The 17,715-nt window shown below is 44.5% G+C and overlaps 1 protein-coding gene across 1 annotated transcript in view; it reads left to right on the forward strand.

The window, feature by feature from the left end:
- PIP4K2A (phosphatidylinositol-5-phosphate 4-kinase type 2 alpha) overlaps positions 1-17,715 on the forward strand; it is a 173,961-nt gene that overhangs the window by 117,410 nt on the left and 38,836 nt on the right. The window contains exon 4 of the mRNA XM_045787164.2: positions 6,387-6,539. Within this exon, the coding sequence (XP_045643120.2) occupies positions 6,387-6,539 (153 nt within the window). The remainder of the gene's footprint in view (positions 1-6,386; positions 6,540-17,715) is intronic.

The following is a 17,715-nucleotide window of genomic DNA, read 5'->3' on the forward strand; positions in this document are numbered from 1 at the left end:
AAGTATGAACAAACTAAACAGAGATGGTTTTGATGTTCAGAACATTCTGATGAGTGTGTACTTAGTGGGTTTGTGAGTGTGTTCTCTTCTGATGGCTTCTAGACTTGGGAAGATGTATGAGGACGTTTCAGAAGGCCCGTGGGACGCTCCACACATTGAATGCCCTAGATCGCCTTTACATTGTGCTGTGACTTTGACCCCAAATATCCAGAAAGCACATTGTTTTGCATGTTCACGCTTTTGAACTGAGAGTTTCGGAATCCCAGATTTTGAATTTTTAAAATGGCACCTTATTTCAGAATATATGGCTTTGTCCATGACAAAGAATCTGTTTCCTTCCTTCCTTCCTTTCTTCCTTCCTTCCTTCCTTCCTTCCTTTTTATTTTTTTAGGAATCTGTTTTCTAATGAGGGAATGTGAGTAGGGCTCCACCCTCGAGGTAGATGTCATTGGGTAATTTTACCTGGCAGCTTTCTCAATACACACAGACAGGTAGGTAATGGTGAACATTCCTGAGAGTAAATGTTTTACTTTGGAAATGGGAATTACCTTGAAGATGACTAAACCAGCCCTATAAGCTGTGCTTTCTAGGCCTTCGGTTAGATCAGATTTTCATCTTAGACTTGGTCTTTTAAATCAGATGGTTAAGAGGAGACAGAATTTTTTTTTTAAAAAAATGGTGTCTTCAGGGTCGCCTGGGTGGCACAGCGGTTAAGCGTCTGCCTTCGGCTCAGGGCGTGATCCCGGCGTTCTGGGATCAAGTCCCACATCGGGCTCCTCCGCTATGAGCCCGCTTCTTCCTCTCCCACTCCCCCTGCTTGTGTTCCCTCTCTCGCTGGCTGTCTCTATCTCTGTCAAATAAATAAATAAAATCTTTAAAAAAAAATGGTGTCTTCAGCTGGACCTTCTTTCTTCCATGTAAATCTTTTTTTTTTATATTTTTTTTATTATATTATGTTAGTACCATACAGTACATCCCTGGTTTTTGATGTAAAGTTCGATGATTCATTAGTTGCGTATAACACCCAGTGCACCATGCAATACGTGCCCTCCTCACCACCCATCACCAGTCTATCCCATTCCCCCACCCCCCTCCCCTCTGAAGCCCGCAGTTTATTTCTCAGAGTCCATAGTCTCTCATGCAGTAATCAGAAGGGGGAATGAACCATATAAATCTTGTCCAAACTTGCAGATTTTTGTCTTAACTTCTTTTTCTGTTTCTTTCTTTTCTTTCTTCCTTTCTTGCCAGTTTAGCATTGTGGAGAGTGACCTAGCATTTCATATTCCCAGAGTAAAGGATTACTTCTTTCAGCCTTGGCATTCTTTGCCAAGGAAACCCTTACAGTTTTAAGCAGGGAAAACCCAGGGATAGGATAGTCTTTAAAGACAGAAGCCAGTCACCAAAGAGAATGAAAACCTCCAGCAATTCTCAGAACATGTGAACTAATTAAAACTGACACTAATTAAAACTTACTGTGCCACATGGTGAGAAATGTGAAGAATTCAGGACACCTGGGTGGCTCAGTCAGTTAACGTCTGCCTTTGGCTTAGGTCATGATCCCAGGGTTCTGAGATCGAGTCCCTCATTGGCCTCCTTGCTCAGCAGGGAGCCTTCTCCCTCTGCCTGCCGCTCCCCTGCTTGTGATCTTTCTCTCTCTGACAAGTTAATAAATAAAATCTTAAAAAAAAGGGGGGGGAAATGTGAAGAATTCTTAGGAGTGACACCGTCATCCTCGTGCACAGGACTGTCAGAAGTATGAAGCTCTAGGCAGGTTTCTGCTCCGTCTGTGCCACAGGAATTGTCTGACTCGAAGCCCGGGGCTCACCCACACACACTTTCCCTGTCCTGAAGCCTTGTTGCACAAACATGCATCAGTCTCAGCTCTGGCCTTGAGAGAAGACAGCTCCTATACTCCTACCCGCCTCACGTCAAGTAATGAACAGCCCTAGAATGAGTCAGGATGGATTTGTACACATGTTAATGAAAGTGTAAATTAAGGACTCTGGGCTGCATTAGCATTGAGGCCGTTACCGATGATTAATTTTTACTTGGTGAGACTGAAAACATAAAGACAGTTTTGGTTTTGTGCCAGTTTGCTCATGCTCTAAATTGTGATTAGAAGGTGTTTGTCACGACAGAAGACTGTATCGATAGTCCCATTGCTAATGCCCACCGGACTCTTGAGGCTGGGAGGGAGGCAGCAATGGCGGGAGGGGTGGAGGCCGACTGTTCTGGGTGAGGCCCCTGCAAGGCCCTCCCCGTACATCGTCCCACTCAGATGTTCAAGCACTAAGGCAAGCAAGTCATTTCCATCCCTGGGATTCTGTTTTCTTACCTGTAAATTGAATGGTTTGGAATAATCTCCAAGGTTGCTTTCAACTGTCATGCTCTTTGATTATGAGCATTATTTACACATAGAGGGACCCTCTGGGGGCTCCCAAAAGTCCCTCCCAAGCTCTGCTTCTCTGCCTTCCTCCTCTTGACCTCCCAAACTCGCCGACTGTCCTGTATGATATCGTGGTTCATTTTTCCTTTGTGACAGAACAAAGCACACTGAGAGAATTTCAATATTCAGTTTTGCTACATAGCAGACTGAATGGAGGCCACTCACTGATTCCTTTCAATACATGGCCTCAACTTCCTTCTCTCAGCTTGTTTTCTCGCTCTTGCCAAAATTGTCCTGAGAATATCTGGAATCTATGAAGTGTTCTTTTCATGCTGTCCTAAGAACTATTGCCATCTTCTTTTTCATCGTGGCCCAGATATGTTAAACCATCATTATGCCTCTGCTGAGGTAGTGGTCATACCTTTCTGACTGAACTGTTGTTGGGCAGCTTACCGACCCACCTCTGAGGTGAATCTACAGGTCCTGGAGCTGTGCGCCGTGCCTTCGAGTAAACACGTTCTTAGCGTTATAAAAGGTCTGTGGTAGAGCTCTCATTCAGCTCACCCTCTCCCCTGCTTTATTCTCCCTCACTTTATAGACACAGAAACTGAGGCTCAAAGAGGCTAAATGACATATCCAAGGGCTGGAGAGTGGCAGAACATAGGCCCTGCTGTTACACAGTACCGCCTACACACACACACACACACACACACACACACACACACACACACACACACTTCTACCTTATTTCAAAGACCACAGAAAGTCTATGATAATGATGTTAAGTAATGGGAGAAGTTTAGTCTTTGAAAATTGCCCTTTTTGGTTTCCTCAGAGGAAGCTTTAGGCAGGAGCCTGTGTATTGCTTAATTCCATTGTACTCTACAGTTTGGTTATCTTCGAGTGGGAAAATGCACCTGGCCTTGCCTATCTCAGAGGACTGTTGTGAAAATAAAGACAAAATAAGGAGTTGGATTTTTCCAGGCCTTAGAGTCATTCCAAGGATTGTTCATGTTGTGTAAAATAGCGTTTACTCTTCTGATTTTCTGTTTATCTAAGGCTTTCAATAAATTTGATTCATATTTTTTATGTTTGTAGTGATAAAGATACTTTCTTAATTTTCACAAAGTGTCTGTTCCTAACTTCACTGATTATTTAAAAACGAAGAGCCTTAAAAAATCCTTCTACACGCTGGAGGTAGACACTGTGCATTGGGTCTACTCATGTGATTATTGAAAAGCTGAGTTGAGGCAGAACCAAGATTAGAATTTGTAAAGGGTTATAACCAGGATTAAGACTTGGACAATATGCTAATGCAGAGTCTGGAATAAATGATTATCAATATATTTGTTTTTTTTTTTTAAAGATTTTATTTATTTATTTGACAGAGAGAGAGGCAGCCAGTGAGAGAGGGAACACAGGCAGGGGGAGTGGGAGAGGAAGAAGCAGGCTCCCAGCAGAGGAGCCTGATGTGGGGCTCGATCCCAGGACTCCAGGATCACACCCTGAGCCAAAGGCAGATGCTTAACTGCTGTGCCACCCAGGCGCCCCTATCAATATATTTGAAACTGAAGGGGAAGACAAAGAATTTGAAAGGAGGTAACATCTGAGCTGAAGAGCCACTGCTTATGTGATGAGTCATTCCTAGCCCTTGGGAAACCCATACACTGCCTTGTACATATTATTATTATACACTTCTCTAATGAATTAATACAGTCAACGCAACAAAGTCCCCTTCACTATAAAGTTTCCCATTTTGAGGCGCTTGGGTGGCTCAGTGGGAAGAGCATCCTACTCTTGGCTTCTGCTCAGGTCATGATTCCACAGTCATGGAATCAGGCCCCACGTTGGTCTCCGCACTGAGCACGGAGTCTGCTTGTCCTTTTCCCTCTGCTCCTCCTTGCACTCCCTCTCTCTCTTTCTCTCTCTCACATAAATAAATAAATTAATGAATGAATAAATAAATAAATGTTTAAAATCTTTAAAAAAAATAAAATAAAGTTTCCCATTTTAAGCAAACCAGGACTGGACAGCATATAATGGGAAAGGTGTTCATGCAGGTAAGTGTGTAATTATCACACGCCTAATGCGCTGGACTTGACACACTGTGCACAGAGAAAGCACATCACAGCCACAATTCAGCAGACCCTTGATTGTCACCTGGTAGACACACCTGCCGCGTCCCTCCCCGGCCCACACCTGCGGGGTCCGAATCTGCATTTCCACATGATCCCCCAGGTGCTCGGTGGCTCATTAAAGTTTGAGAAGCACTTGCTGTGCAGTTTTCAATTTTATTCTCCCCCGTTGGTCTGTGATAGGATGTTAGACTTCAATATCTGATACTAATAAGTAGTGGCCATCATTATGTCCTTTGCTGAGTACAGGTATCCTTTATTACCTACCCTGCACCCTTCCAAAAAGAATTTATTTGGAATAATTTTTTGCACGCTAATGCGTGGGAGAAAAGTGTAAGACCACTAGCCCATAGCAACGATTGCTTTTATTTTTTGCTAGTGTTTAAAACCTCTTCACTTTGATTTTCTTCCTTTCTCTTCTTAGTAGGAAGTAGTTGCAAAGGAGATTTTTTGGGAGGGAAAAAAAGAAAAAACCAATGTCATGGTGAATTAGACTCTCATGAATATGGCCATTTTTGTCCTGAAAATTATTTTCATCCTTCTCAGTCTATCTAATGGATTTCAGTTGTCTCAAGAATAATTTAACACTGCCAAATCCTGCTATTTAAAGTCATTGGAAGTTATATCGATTTTTTTTTCTTCTCTCCAGTTTCTTAATAACTTAAGGAAAGCAAATTCCGTTCCTTGGCAGCGTGGGCTCTGCACTTGACAGGTGTGCCCTGCTGCACGCTGACCCAAATGCGCTATTGCAGAATGTGGCGGTGCACGACAGCCGGGCCGGGTGCATCCTGGGAGATGAGAATGCGCTCACGGCCGCCCCCTCAGCCCCGGAAGGACCTTCCTGAGTTACTACCCCTGCAACATAGTTGTACTTCATAGCACTCAATCCTGTCGGATTTCATCTAGAAAGGAAGGAAAGGATAAAGAGACTCGAATATACCAGACAGAAAGGAACTCTTTCGTTGAAAATCCATGATGCAGGGTAATCACCTGCCTCTCTAAAGACATCTGTGGCCCCTTTAGTGGACATTCAGTGGGGCTTTCGAATGCCCACTTTTAGCGAGGAAGTTGGAGAGGGACGCTGTCTTTGCCTTTGAATCCCACCTACGCAACCCAGTAGGGCCAGGCAGGGCAGGAGGGTCAGTACTGACGAGCGCAGGTGGCAGGGGTGAGTCCAGACTTCCGAGATGCTAGAGGTTATCCTAGTAGCCTGAGTGACTAGAGTAAGAAGGTTGGAGGAAGAGGGAGAGGTTTCTTGGAGGCTAAGAAAATGAGAGATTCAAACAGGAGAGTCACAAGTGAGAAAAGGGTAGACGGTCGGGTGGACTTACCCAGCTCGAGTGTCAGTAGCGGGAACCAGATCAGCCCTCTCTTGTCCCCATCTCTTCATCTATAAAACTAGGATGATATTAATAGTAACCAGTTCGTGGGGATAGTATCAGAATTAGGAGAAATATTTTCTGCCTGCTGTTTGGCGGAGTACCTGTCCTATAAGGAAATCACTCGGGAAATGTAAAAAAAAATTTTCATGACTGGAACCTAATTCGATTCAGAAGAAAATTTGAGCTCTTGTCCAACTCAGAAAAGAACAAGGTGAACAAAAAAACTTTGATTGTAATTCTAGGCATTAGCCTATTTTAAGGACGTTAGAAGCATAGTATACATCCAGGCTATTTTCATTTCATTTGAAAGACTACCAGTTTGAGTTATGATGAATATATAATGTTGTCATCCTACTTAGACCGATTTCTTCCGAACATAATTGTGTTCGAAAACTCGTAATGACAACACATGATCTGGAAATCAGAAGGCCATACCTCTAACCAGTCTCTTCCCTCCTCCTCCCGCCTTATTCCGACCGGAAGAATTCCTTGACCAGGAGTGCACCCCTTCCCAACGACTCCCAGGCACGCAGTGGAGCTCGATTCCACACTTCCTACGACAAAAGATACATCATCAAGACCATCACGAGTGAAGATGTCGCCGAAATGCACAACATCCTGAAGAAATACCACCAGGTAATTTTTCTCTATTTGAAACTCTTGAGAAAGTTAACATTCACGATGAGTTATGACCAAGGCCAAAGATACGTTAGGAAATGATGAGAACACATTTGACATAAAAATCTCGTCTAGTTGGGTTTATTAACATTCCGTGGCCAGATTACTGATTGTTAACATTTAGGGATTCTTGTACTATGATCAGTAGTTATTTATATGACACTTTTCATGTAAATACTCTTCTGCATAATAGTTTTGATGATTACCATTCTGAATTTAAAATCACTCAGTTGAAGATTTGGCAACGTTTCAGAAGTGTTTCGACCGTGCCAGAAGTTAGGTGTTGACTTCTTGGGTATTTATCCACTTGCACCTCCAAATCCTATCCTGCTGTTCTCTGTCTCTTCCTGTCCCTGCCCCAGAGAGGTCCACCCCACTCTGAGAAAATTATTCGTTTTTGGAAAGTTGGTGTTTGTCTACTTCCTGCCTCCTTTTTGCCCCTCAGTGTTCTCCCTTCATAATCCCTTGGGAAGAAAGTGAAACTACCGTTGGAAGCAGTGAGCTCTCTCTCTGCCTCCCTCCCTGTTTCCCCCCCCCCCCCATCTCAATAAAGTCCAACCCAAGTGTGCCTGGTAGAGCGCGTGCACCCAGGTCCCAGCTGGAGCCGTTAGAGGCCTTACCTACTGTGACATAAAAGCATGAAGTCCAGTGTCAGACAGTCCCGGGTTCAAATCCCAGCCCTGTCACCTAGTAACCATGGGACTTCTGGACTTCGAAGTCTCAATTTCTTCCTTTAGACAATGGAGATAATACGGGAGAGGGCATACCAGGTACTTAACAAAGCATCTGCCATGGCCTGGCAGCTCGGTATGCGGCGCCGGCAACAGTGATTGTCAAGTCACAGAGGCATCCTGAGAATTGTGGTCTTTGGCATAAATGTGACCGCTGCTTGCAACATCCCAGCAGTCATCTTCAGAACTGGTGTCTGACCACGCGCGCACGCGCGCGCGCGCACACACACACACACACACACACACACACACACACACACACTTGCTTTTAGTCTCCTGCTTCATTTTTTGACCTAAATAGCTCCAAATCCTCCTCCCAGGTAAAGATTGGCTGTCACAGAGGATATTCAAAATAAAGTGCTGAGGGCCCTGCTTGTGTTAAGCTTAGGATTCTGACACATTATTCAGTCTTGGCCTCTCAAGGTGACTACTTGGCAGGCAGTGCTCGTTTGGATTTGTGAGCTCCGGGATGTCTGTTCAAAAGTCAGCTTCCCTACCTGATGGTCACGCGTGATGCTCTGACATCACGGATTATTTCTTGGCAGCTGCTTATTCTTCCCATCTCTGCGAAGGAGATCGATTGCATTTTGCTTGCAGTGAAATCTGTTAGAAATCTTTGAGCTATGGTCTGTTTCTGGAAACTGGGAACTGCTCCTAATTTGTTCTCTAAAAGCGTTAGTCAGGCTCTAAACTCATTGAATGTCCAAAAAATCTTTTATAACATCTCTTCCTTTTGAAATTTGTTCTATAGCTCTTAACGTTGTTGCCTAATACAAAGGACATTTTAAGATGCCAGGATAGTACGAGGTGAGGGTGAAACACCAAGGCCCGGTGTTTCTGAATGAATTGAATGACAAGATGGGACTTTTAACTATTCACCTTTTAAATTGTCTACTCTTTCATTTCTCCCCCTCTGGAACTTAATGTCATACTTAGACATTCTTTTTATTCTTTCTTTAAATTATCTCGGAACATTCAAAGCAAAGTGATACCTCAGTGACTGATGAAAACGTATTATTCTGATACGTGGCTATGATACCGTTCTAATAAAATGTGACACGTAATTCAAACATCAACTTCCTGATGACAACTTCGAGTTCAGAATTTTTTGACTTTCCAGAAATCACTGTTTGAAACGTTTCTCTGGAGTAGTCACTGTAAGCTCACATTCAGATTTGACATGTCATCAGTATGACATAAAATACATTGGGGATCAAAATAAATCTGTTGATGTGCTCCCGGGGCTTTCACAGTGCTCAACATCACCTTCCGTTCCGCTGCTAGAAAATAGTTATTTTCTTGGTATGTTCTTTACCCAGAAAACTCTGTTATCCAATATCTAGCTTTTTCTTTCTTAAAAATAGAATTTCAAATCTAATCTAAAGTGTCTTGGGGCGCCTGGGTGGCTCAGTCAGTTAACCATCTGCCTTCAGCTCGGGTCGTGATCCCAGGGTCCTGGGATGGAGCCCCACGTCTGGCTCTGTGCTCGGTGGGGAGTCTGCTTCTCCCTCTGCCCCTCACCCTTGCTCATTCTCTCTGTCTCTCTCTCTCAAATAAATAAAATCTTCAAAAAAAATAAAAAATTGAGTGTCTTAATGATTGAGAATCACCACTATTAATATAATCTATTTCGAGAATCACCACTATTAATATAATTTATTTCAAGGACATTAAGTTGAAAGTCAGGAGACCTAGATCCTAGCTTGTTAAGAAATGGCTACCTAGGGGATCTCTGAAGCTCAGTTTCCCGATCTATGTTTCTTTCATTCATTCTTTCATTCATTCATTTGTTCACGGATTTATTCTTGACCTAATTCCAGAAAGAATACAAGGTGGCCTTCAAGGAAGTTTGAAACACAGGACAGAATAAATGGGAAGAGGGGGAAGGTAGAAGAGGGAAGGAGAGGGTGAAGACACAAAACGGAGGCTGGGATAAGGTGGAAACGTCATGCCAGGATGCCAGCATGCTTGCTAGCGTGAGGACCGGAAATTTGAGTTTCCGAGCAGCCAAGGTGGAAGGAGAAACCTGACTGAGTCTATTACACAGCTGCTGTGCCTGAAGATACCGTGAGTCAGTTGATCAGGAGGACTGGAACTGTTCTTGGTACGAGGTTCAGACAGGGTTGTCTTAGTCTAAAGAGCGTGCTGCGGAGAGGACATGTGACACAATCAGCATCATCCTCACAAACACCCATGCAACACAGAATTTCACAGAAGTTAGTGCAGGCTGCTGAAACCACACCGACACACAATTACGCTTAGTCACCACGCTTGAGCCAGGGAGGGTGCAGTTTGCACGGGCTCCCCGACCCTCTGCCGGCCCGGCTTCCTCCAGGCAGGGTTTGAATGTTCTTCTGGCCACTCCTCTCACAGGCCACCTTCACACAGGGGCGCCACTGATGTGACACAGTGGCGAGCTCAGCCTCGTCCATCCCCAGGTGTCGCTGTTGCATGCGATCGGACACAGGCCTCGTCATCTGTGCTCCAGGAGAGGTCTCCAGGCTTTGTGGTTCCCTATTCTAGTCAGTGATACTCAAGGCATTTGAGGTGCGCGTCAGGCCTGCCTTCCTAGCTGACGTCGGCCTGGGCCAATGCGAGGATGTATGTTGAGTCTTACTGATTTCTGTCTCCTGCTTCAGCAGCAACCGCCAATTCTCTATTTCCTCTTGCTCTTTGCTGCTTTTACCTTCTGACGTGCTGTGCTTCTGAGCTGCCTTGTCTGAACAAGCACTGAGGCTCATTCCAACTGCCTGTCAGTGGACGGGACCGGCTCGCAGAGAGGGCGTCTCCCATGGAGCAAATGGCTGGACTTGCCGACAGCTGCGGTTATTCCGCAGCCCTTTGACTTCTCTTTTCGCTTCTCTTTGCTTTCGTTGTTTTCTGTTTTGATGGAGTATATCCAGAGCTGCAGCTGCAGTCTGGAAGGTTAAAATCACCACGAGGCCAGTCTCTGGAGAAGTGGAAATTGCTAGATGGTTAAATAAATCCTTCCTGGGACCAAGCTTCTGACGAGCCAACCTTTCCAGGGACGTGGTATGGTAGGTGGTCCAGACCTCAGACTCTGAAGCTGTCTGCTGCAGTTTCGCCCCTGACCAGCTGCGTGACCTTGGGCAAGTTACCTAACCTCTCTCTGCCTGCCTCTCTGTCTGTAAAATTTGGATAATAGTACCTCCTTCGTTGGGTATTGTGCTAAGTAGGTGAATTGTTATTTACAACCTGCTCAGTGTGGTATATGGGAAGTGCTCTGTCAATAACTAAATAAGATAAAGACCATTCTTCTACTTGGTTTCCTACCTCCCAGGGTTGAAATCATTAACTCTGTCAGTCCACTAGGGGGCCTGGTTTCTGGTACCGTGTGGCACTGTTGCAGAATTATGAAGATTCAAACCATAAGGAGTTGGAATTTTCCCCAAGCCCCTGCATCTTGCCTTAGTCTTTACTTGCAGCCCAAATCCTGCCGTAATTTCCACTCAGCATCATTTCTCAGACTGATGGAGAATTTCTCTTAAGCAAAGCAAACATTTATAAGTCTCTTTTACTTTATTTGGTTTTCTCTTTGTTATATTTGGGAAAATAACCTGAAGTTTTGGTGTCAATACCATTTTCTTCAAATTTCTCTTAGGCTAGAACAACCTTGGGTCTTGTAAATGACGATTATCAACGGATTGGTTCACCAGTGTCAGAAGAGCATTCGAAAAGAAAACAATAGTCAAGAGCCTGCTTGAATGTCTTACTTCTCTTAACGTGACTGATTTTTTTCCCCTCACTGGCCTGAAATCATTGGGAGTTCTGACATCATGTAGCTTCAGCTTTAACTGAAATTCAGGTCCGTGTCAGTAAAAGTTTAGAAGTTTTAGGAGAGGGAACAAGTTACTATATACATCATTAAGAAAGGCCTAAGAATATACCATTAAGAATATCTTTTAAATTTTTGAAATACAGGGTTTAAATTACTTGTTTCTTATTTCAAAATGACTGAAACGATAAACTGATAAGGTTGATAAAGTAACCCCCAAATCCTTTTTTATCCTCTGCTTTGGGAAACAACTAGTAACTTGAGCAGAATCTGGATGTCATGGCTAAAAATCCGAATTCCTTGTTAAATAAGCTCGCTAGTACCTCTCATCTCAGTAGAAGATGTGAGTGAATATTTGACTTTTTTGGACCCTCCTTGGAGTACATCTTTTTATCCTCCCATGAGGGACAATGGTGTTGGTGCTACGATTCGAAGAATGAGCCACGGATAGAAGAAAGCTCAAGAAACAGGCACCGTGAAAGCCAACAGCTGGAACAGTTGGGTGTTGCGCAGAAGGAGAAAAAGTTACATACCACATCAGTGCTTCTCGCACTTTGATTGTAGACACAACCCCTGAGCGCCATGCAGAAACGCAGATTCTCAATCAGTGGGTCTGGGGTGGCCCGAGATGCCACGTCTCTAACCTGCTCCCAGGTGACGCTGATGAAGCTTCTTAGGTGGCAGGGCACCATCTACTTTCTAGAGCTGGAGAAACACTCTTGAGTCCGCTCTTGGGTTTTTGGTTCCCTATCTGGAGGAGAGGTCAATGTAAATTTGAAAAGTAGGTTAAAGTTTCAAGTCCAAGGGGTACCCTGCAACTCTGTTACTAGAGCTGAGCCCCCAGCAGGGCCTCTGCCCTCAGAAGCTGCAAACACATTTCTTGGCGTCTCTTCGTGGAAACATCAGGAAGGCCTTTGCCATCTCTCAAGCCCCCAGGGAGTGCCCCGCCAAGCTCCACTTTGCAGGCGGGGAGTGGCTGCTTGCTAATGGGATGATTGGAGCCCTTAGTTCCCAGCGCCCTACCCGTTCGTTCTCAGGCTTCTGGGGAGCTGCCCAGCCCATTGACCAACACCCACTGCCCACAGCAGATTTCCTCCAGTTTCTGGAAATTCTGTCATCCTTTTCTCTTTATACACCGCCTGTCTCCTCTTGTCTCTTCTATAGCTAGAACATTCTCATTCTGATCTCCACGGCTCGTCACTCCTCTTTCCCGCTTTTCCATCTCGACATCCCTGCTTGTGAGATTCCGGGGAAATGCGTCAGCTTTGCCAGTCCCAGTTCTCTTCTCAGCTGTCCTATTCTGTTGTCTCACCTGTCCAATGGGTTTTTATTTCAATAACTACATTTTTCCTTATAGAAGTTCCATTTTTTAAAATCTGCCAGTTCATTCCTGATAATTTCTTGTTATATGTTCATCTCTGAGACTGCATCCTTTATTTTTTAAAAGTTTTACATGTGACTGTTCAAGTTCTATTTTCTGATGGTCCTAACCTCTGCAATTTCTGGGAACCTGAGTATGTTGTCTCTTGGGCCTGCTGCCTCTCAGTCAGAGTGACCTTCCCAAGCAGAAGAAGCCCCTGTAGTCTGGGGTCAAGACGTTGACTAGGGATCAAACCTATCTATGTAGAGTAGGGGGAAGAAGCAGGATTGGGCAGAAGGGGACGTCAGACCGCCATGTAGGCCAACCAAGCCAAAGCCAACTGGCAGGGTGCTCTTGAGCCCCCCACCCCCACCCCAAAGCTCCCATGTTGGGCCAGAGTCACAGGGAGGCTGACCCGGAAGGAGCTGCCAACAAGGCTGTGAACTGCACTCCACAGCTGGGCGGGAAGCCTATCCCAAAGGCAGCCACACTTGCCTTCTTATGTTTGATGGTCTTGGTGAGTGCCTTGCTTCATCTCCAGAGGGCCTCCAAGCTGACTTGAGGAAAGGTGTCCAGAGAGTTTTGTCTGTGCTGAAGAAAATGAACAGGGAGCACAACATGTTTCTGTCGGAATCTAGCACCTCCTAGCTCCCTGCCTCTCCTGCTACCCAGCCCAGCTTCTCTGGCCCCAGCTGCTTCTCCTGTCCTGGCTCCCTGGCACACCTGCTTAAACTTCTGGCCTCCCAACCCCAGTCACGGGCCACTGGGGACACAGCTCCTGACTGGAGGTCAAGGGGCTGGTTCTGGAACCCACCTTTTTTGACCAGCTAAAGCCTCCCATCGGGTGCGGTCCTAGTCGATGCCACAGGCCTCTCAGATCTCCTTAGGGCGATGTTGGAGCAATTCTGCGTTTTCATTGTAGTCAATGAATAAATGCCATCTGCACTTACGATAGAGTAGTTTTTACGAAGCCATTTCATCTTTAATAACCATGGTGTTTCTGGGTCTTAATTTTTTTTTAAGTGTTCTTTCTATTCTATTTTTTTAAAAAAGATTTTATTTATTTATTCGACAGAGATAGAGACAGCCAGTGAGAGAGGGAACACAAGCAGGGGGAGTGGGAGAGGAAGAAGCAGGCTCACAACGGAGGAGCCTGATGCGGGGCTCGATCCCATAACACCGGGATCACGCCCTGAGCCGAAGGCAGACGCTTAACCGCTGCACCACCCAGGCGCCCCTCTGGGTCTTAATTATATTGTAACAAACAAGAGGAGCCTCAGTGTTTGCCTTCAGGTATTTCTATGTATTCTGCATTACCTCAGTGCTAAGAGTGTTTATAAACACTACAGAGGAATGTTTGTTCCTTTTAAATCTGATTTCATCAATTTTAAGAAAGGCAGGAGTTTTTTATTTATATTAGCTTAAATGTAGTCATCCTTACATTCTTTTTTCACCTCAAACCTGTATGAAACTAAAATAAATTCTATTAACTGATATTTAAAGTCCATTTTCCCAAAACATTAATTCAAGTTAAGTTTGTATTTATTTCTTTGGTCATTCTAAAACAAAGCAGTCCTTAATTTCAGGCTGTCTTTCTTTCTTCTTTCTTTCCTTTTCTTTTTGTTCATGTTATCGCAGTGATCTATAAACATAGCCAGAGGCGCAATAAGGATTACAGATAATTTAACCTTTCGAAAACACTAAATGAAACAAGACTTTACGTTGAAGTATTAATTTGACGCTATGTTAGATTGTCACTTCAAGCCTCTAAAAAAGTGAGTGAAGCATGGTAATAACAGCAATTTCCAAAAGCCAGAGCCCAGGTTCACACTCTCACATGGAGACATAAATATTTATCCGTCGCAGCACATCACTGAGAATCCTCTCTGCGGAACCCTTCAGTCAGCTGCGAATCTTTTAATGGCGTTTCATTTTGCATGAGAGCAACAAAGCGGGGAGTCATAATACTTGTCATTCGTGCTGAGCGCCTAAGAGCAGAGGAAGCAGACCTTATGACTGTTTCCTTGCGTATGTTTTAAAAATTCGGATTTCACCGCGTTAATTTTTCATGGGACGACAGTTCTAACAAACCCTTGGCTATGTAGGAAAAAGTTCTAAGGAAGACTTTTGAAGAGATAAAATTTGGTTTTATTGATTGCACCATAGAATCGTTTACAAGTCCCTTTTTAAAGAGAAGACAGAAGAAAGTAAGAACTGTTAGGGTTGGAAACACAGGTTTCAGACAGAAATACCACCAGCAAATATAAGTTTCTGAGAGTGCTCTTAGAAAAACAGAAGCCACTCCATGATAAATAACAGGTGACTTGAGGTATCCAGCCAGGAAAGTACAAAAGTGAAAAATACTTAATAAATTTAAACAATATTTTAAAATGCATTTAAATGTGGGTAATGCAGTGAGTTTAACACTGAGAATGTGGACGTCGACCCCAAGAATAACTGTGGTTGTTTTAGCTTCATATAACAAGCATAATAAGGACCGATGATAATCAAGTTCACACTTTGAAAATTGGGGAGTAAATATTCAGCACCGATTCAGATGAAAGCTCAGTGTCATCATGGAATTGCAAGCATTTGAAAGCCACCAGTCTAGGCGCCAGACCTGGACTCTGTTTCTCTGTTGGATATGAGAGAGGAGCTTGGCTGCAGGTGACCTAGAGAGCCAGCATTCTGCCACAGGTAGGAATGTGTCAGGAAAATGCCATACTCGAGAAGCCACTGAAAGGCACACTCTCCAGGACTGTATAATGCAGCCCATGCTCTCGTAAAAGAATCATCTCTCTTGCCTGATGTGTGTTCTTGATTTCCGAGCCACACATGGGTGATCAGCGTTGCCAAGTGTCTGGTCCATTGTGGCCTTCTCTCCCTTGGGACCTCAGAGTGGCAGAGGACAGAAGTTGCAAACTCATCTGACTTCTAGAAAGGAGTCTGCCTGGCTACTGTAGGCACTGCACCTGCTGAGTCTGTAGACTGAGATATTAATATAGCAGTGGGGGGGTGGGGACGGGACACGCATGTGTCTATGTCCTTTGCCAGTAGGGAAGGCCTGCCTTATATAGCCACATCAAGACACAAGTTGAAAGTGAAAGAAATACTTATACCTTTCTTAAGGAGTCATCCTCAGGATTAAGTTGTTAACTTCTTCATTCGTATAGTCCGGAAATTAAGTATGTAGAAGGGAGGACGCAAAGACTCCTTAGATTATCTTGTGATTGAATCAACAATGTTAAAAAAGAAATTAGGAGATGCTGAGGATGTTTTTCAATATTCAAAAAAAAAAAGAGGGTGCTCCTGACAAATAATTGGTTATTGGAGAAAGGCATGATATTGTAGTGCCCACCATACTCCCCTTTCTTCTATTTTTGAAGCATTTATGTACAAGTTGTTTTGTAAATTTGTCAGTGATGTTTAAATTCTTCAAGGGAAGTGCTCAGAGTTCTGATCCTAAAAGCAAAATGAGAGAGAAATACAGTTTTTTTAGTGTTTCTTTTATATTTACAAGAATATTACCTCATTTATAAGCAGATACAGACATACTACATACATTCACAAAACTTCATTTTGGGAAAGTCTTTGCTCTGTGGATGTTCATTGAAATTGAGACTTCCCATCGTGCATTTAAAATAAAATCCATTTCTCAGCATTTGAGGGACACATCAGGTGCTCTAGGAAGTGTCCGTCCCTCCCTCCCCGCTTCCTTTTCCACCCCTAACCCCAGGGACTTGGTTTCATCTTGTTCCAGCTCGAGTCATGGGCAGTCAGTCCCCCCGAGTTCTGTTTCTCTAGTCTTCACATTCTTCACAAAAGCCCTGTGCCCTCATTACTGTCATTACCCCTCTTCTCCAAATGCGGAGACACAGAGAAGTTGAATAATCGGCCAAGGGATACACAGCTAGTGAATGTGGAGCTGGGCCGAGAGGGCTCCTAGCTGCGTGATGCGGCTGAGTCGTGCGAAGGGCCAGCTAATGCTCTGGCCGTGACTTTACAGTCTCCCTGGATGTGGGATTATCCCGGGAGTTCATGTGCGTGGCTTGCAGATGCGACCACTGGCGTAGGAGTTCGTGTGCAGCATTTCCGCGGTCAGCTGGTGAAGAACCCAGGAGGATGACCATTCAGGCCTCCATGCCAGCTCCCCCATGCAGTGACACGCTGTGCTGGAACAGTGGTCCTCCAGCCCCGGCATTGCCAGAGCCCGTGCAATGCCCCTCTACTGTAATGAAACCACGTAATCTTTTCCTGGAACCCCTGCCCAGAAATTCCATCTATGGATGGGATTTTCTCTTCTGCGAAGTTTTGACCCATAAATGCTTTCTAAACCTTTGACACCAACTGTTGCTCATCAGTACTGGAATCTAATAGGATAGGCTTGACTGGGGGGTGTGGTCTTGTACATGTTTATAAACTCAGGAGCTTCAGTCTATTAAATCTGTATTTTTCAAGGTGTTCGTCTAAGAGCCTCATCCATGAGCCAGGCCTTTGAGAAGCAGCACCTGTAGAAACTTGGAGATGCAGATTGAATTGATCTTTCTTTTATATGCAGTAATTTATTTAGTCTTAAAGACAGAGGAGTTGTTGGGGCGCCTGGGTAGCGCAGTCGTTAAGCGTCTGCCTTCGGCTCAGGGCGTGATCCCAGCGTTCTGGGATCGAGCCCCATGTCAGGCTCCCCTGACTAGGAGCCTGCTTCTTCCTCTCCCACTCCCCCTGCTTGTGTTCCCTCTCTCCCTGGCTGTCTCTGTCAAATAAATAAATAAATAATCTTTAAAAAAAAAAAAAAAGAGGAGTTGTAGAATGTCTTCTGCGTGGGTGTTTTTCTGTGGGGAAAAGAAAAAGCTTGTCGACAATTTCCTGTACCGTATGCACAAAGTTTCTTTATCATATTCGTTACCTGAGTAATAGTGTCTGCTCTGTTTGCGGCGCTCTGTGGCTTGGTCCGGAGATTTTGATCAAAAAGACTTATTCTGCTGCCAGGACCGGTAAAAGATAGGCCGAGATGAGAATAATCTGAGCACAAAGAGGGGTTGAGCAGCCAAACTGAAACTGGTGTGTCCCCCCCACCCCCAGGGCAGGGGACAGACATACCCTAAGAGCCTCCGCAATACCTACGCAGAGCCCGCCTCGGAGTGGACTCCAGTCCGCGTTCGTGAGTGAGGTCGGAGGACCAAGCAGATGGGTGTAACACTGAAGTTTCTTACAGAGTTAATAATTGTTCCTATTACCACTGGCCCCTGC

This window comes from Ursus americanus, chromosome 31 (assembly GCF_024610735.1).
Source record: "Ursus americanus isolate L20-20 chromosome 31, mUrsAme1.1.p, whole genome shotgun sequence".
Lineage (NCBI taxonomy): Eukaryota > Metazoa > Chordata > Mammalia > Carnivora > Ursidae > Ursus > Ursus americanus.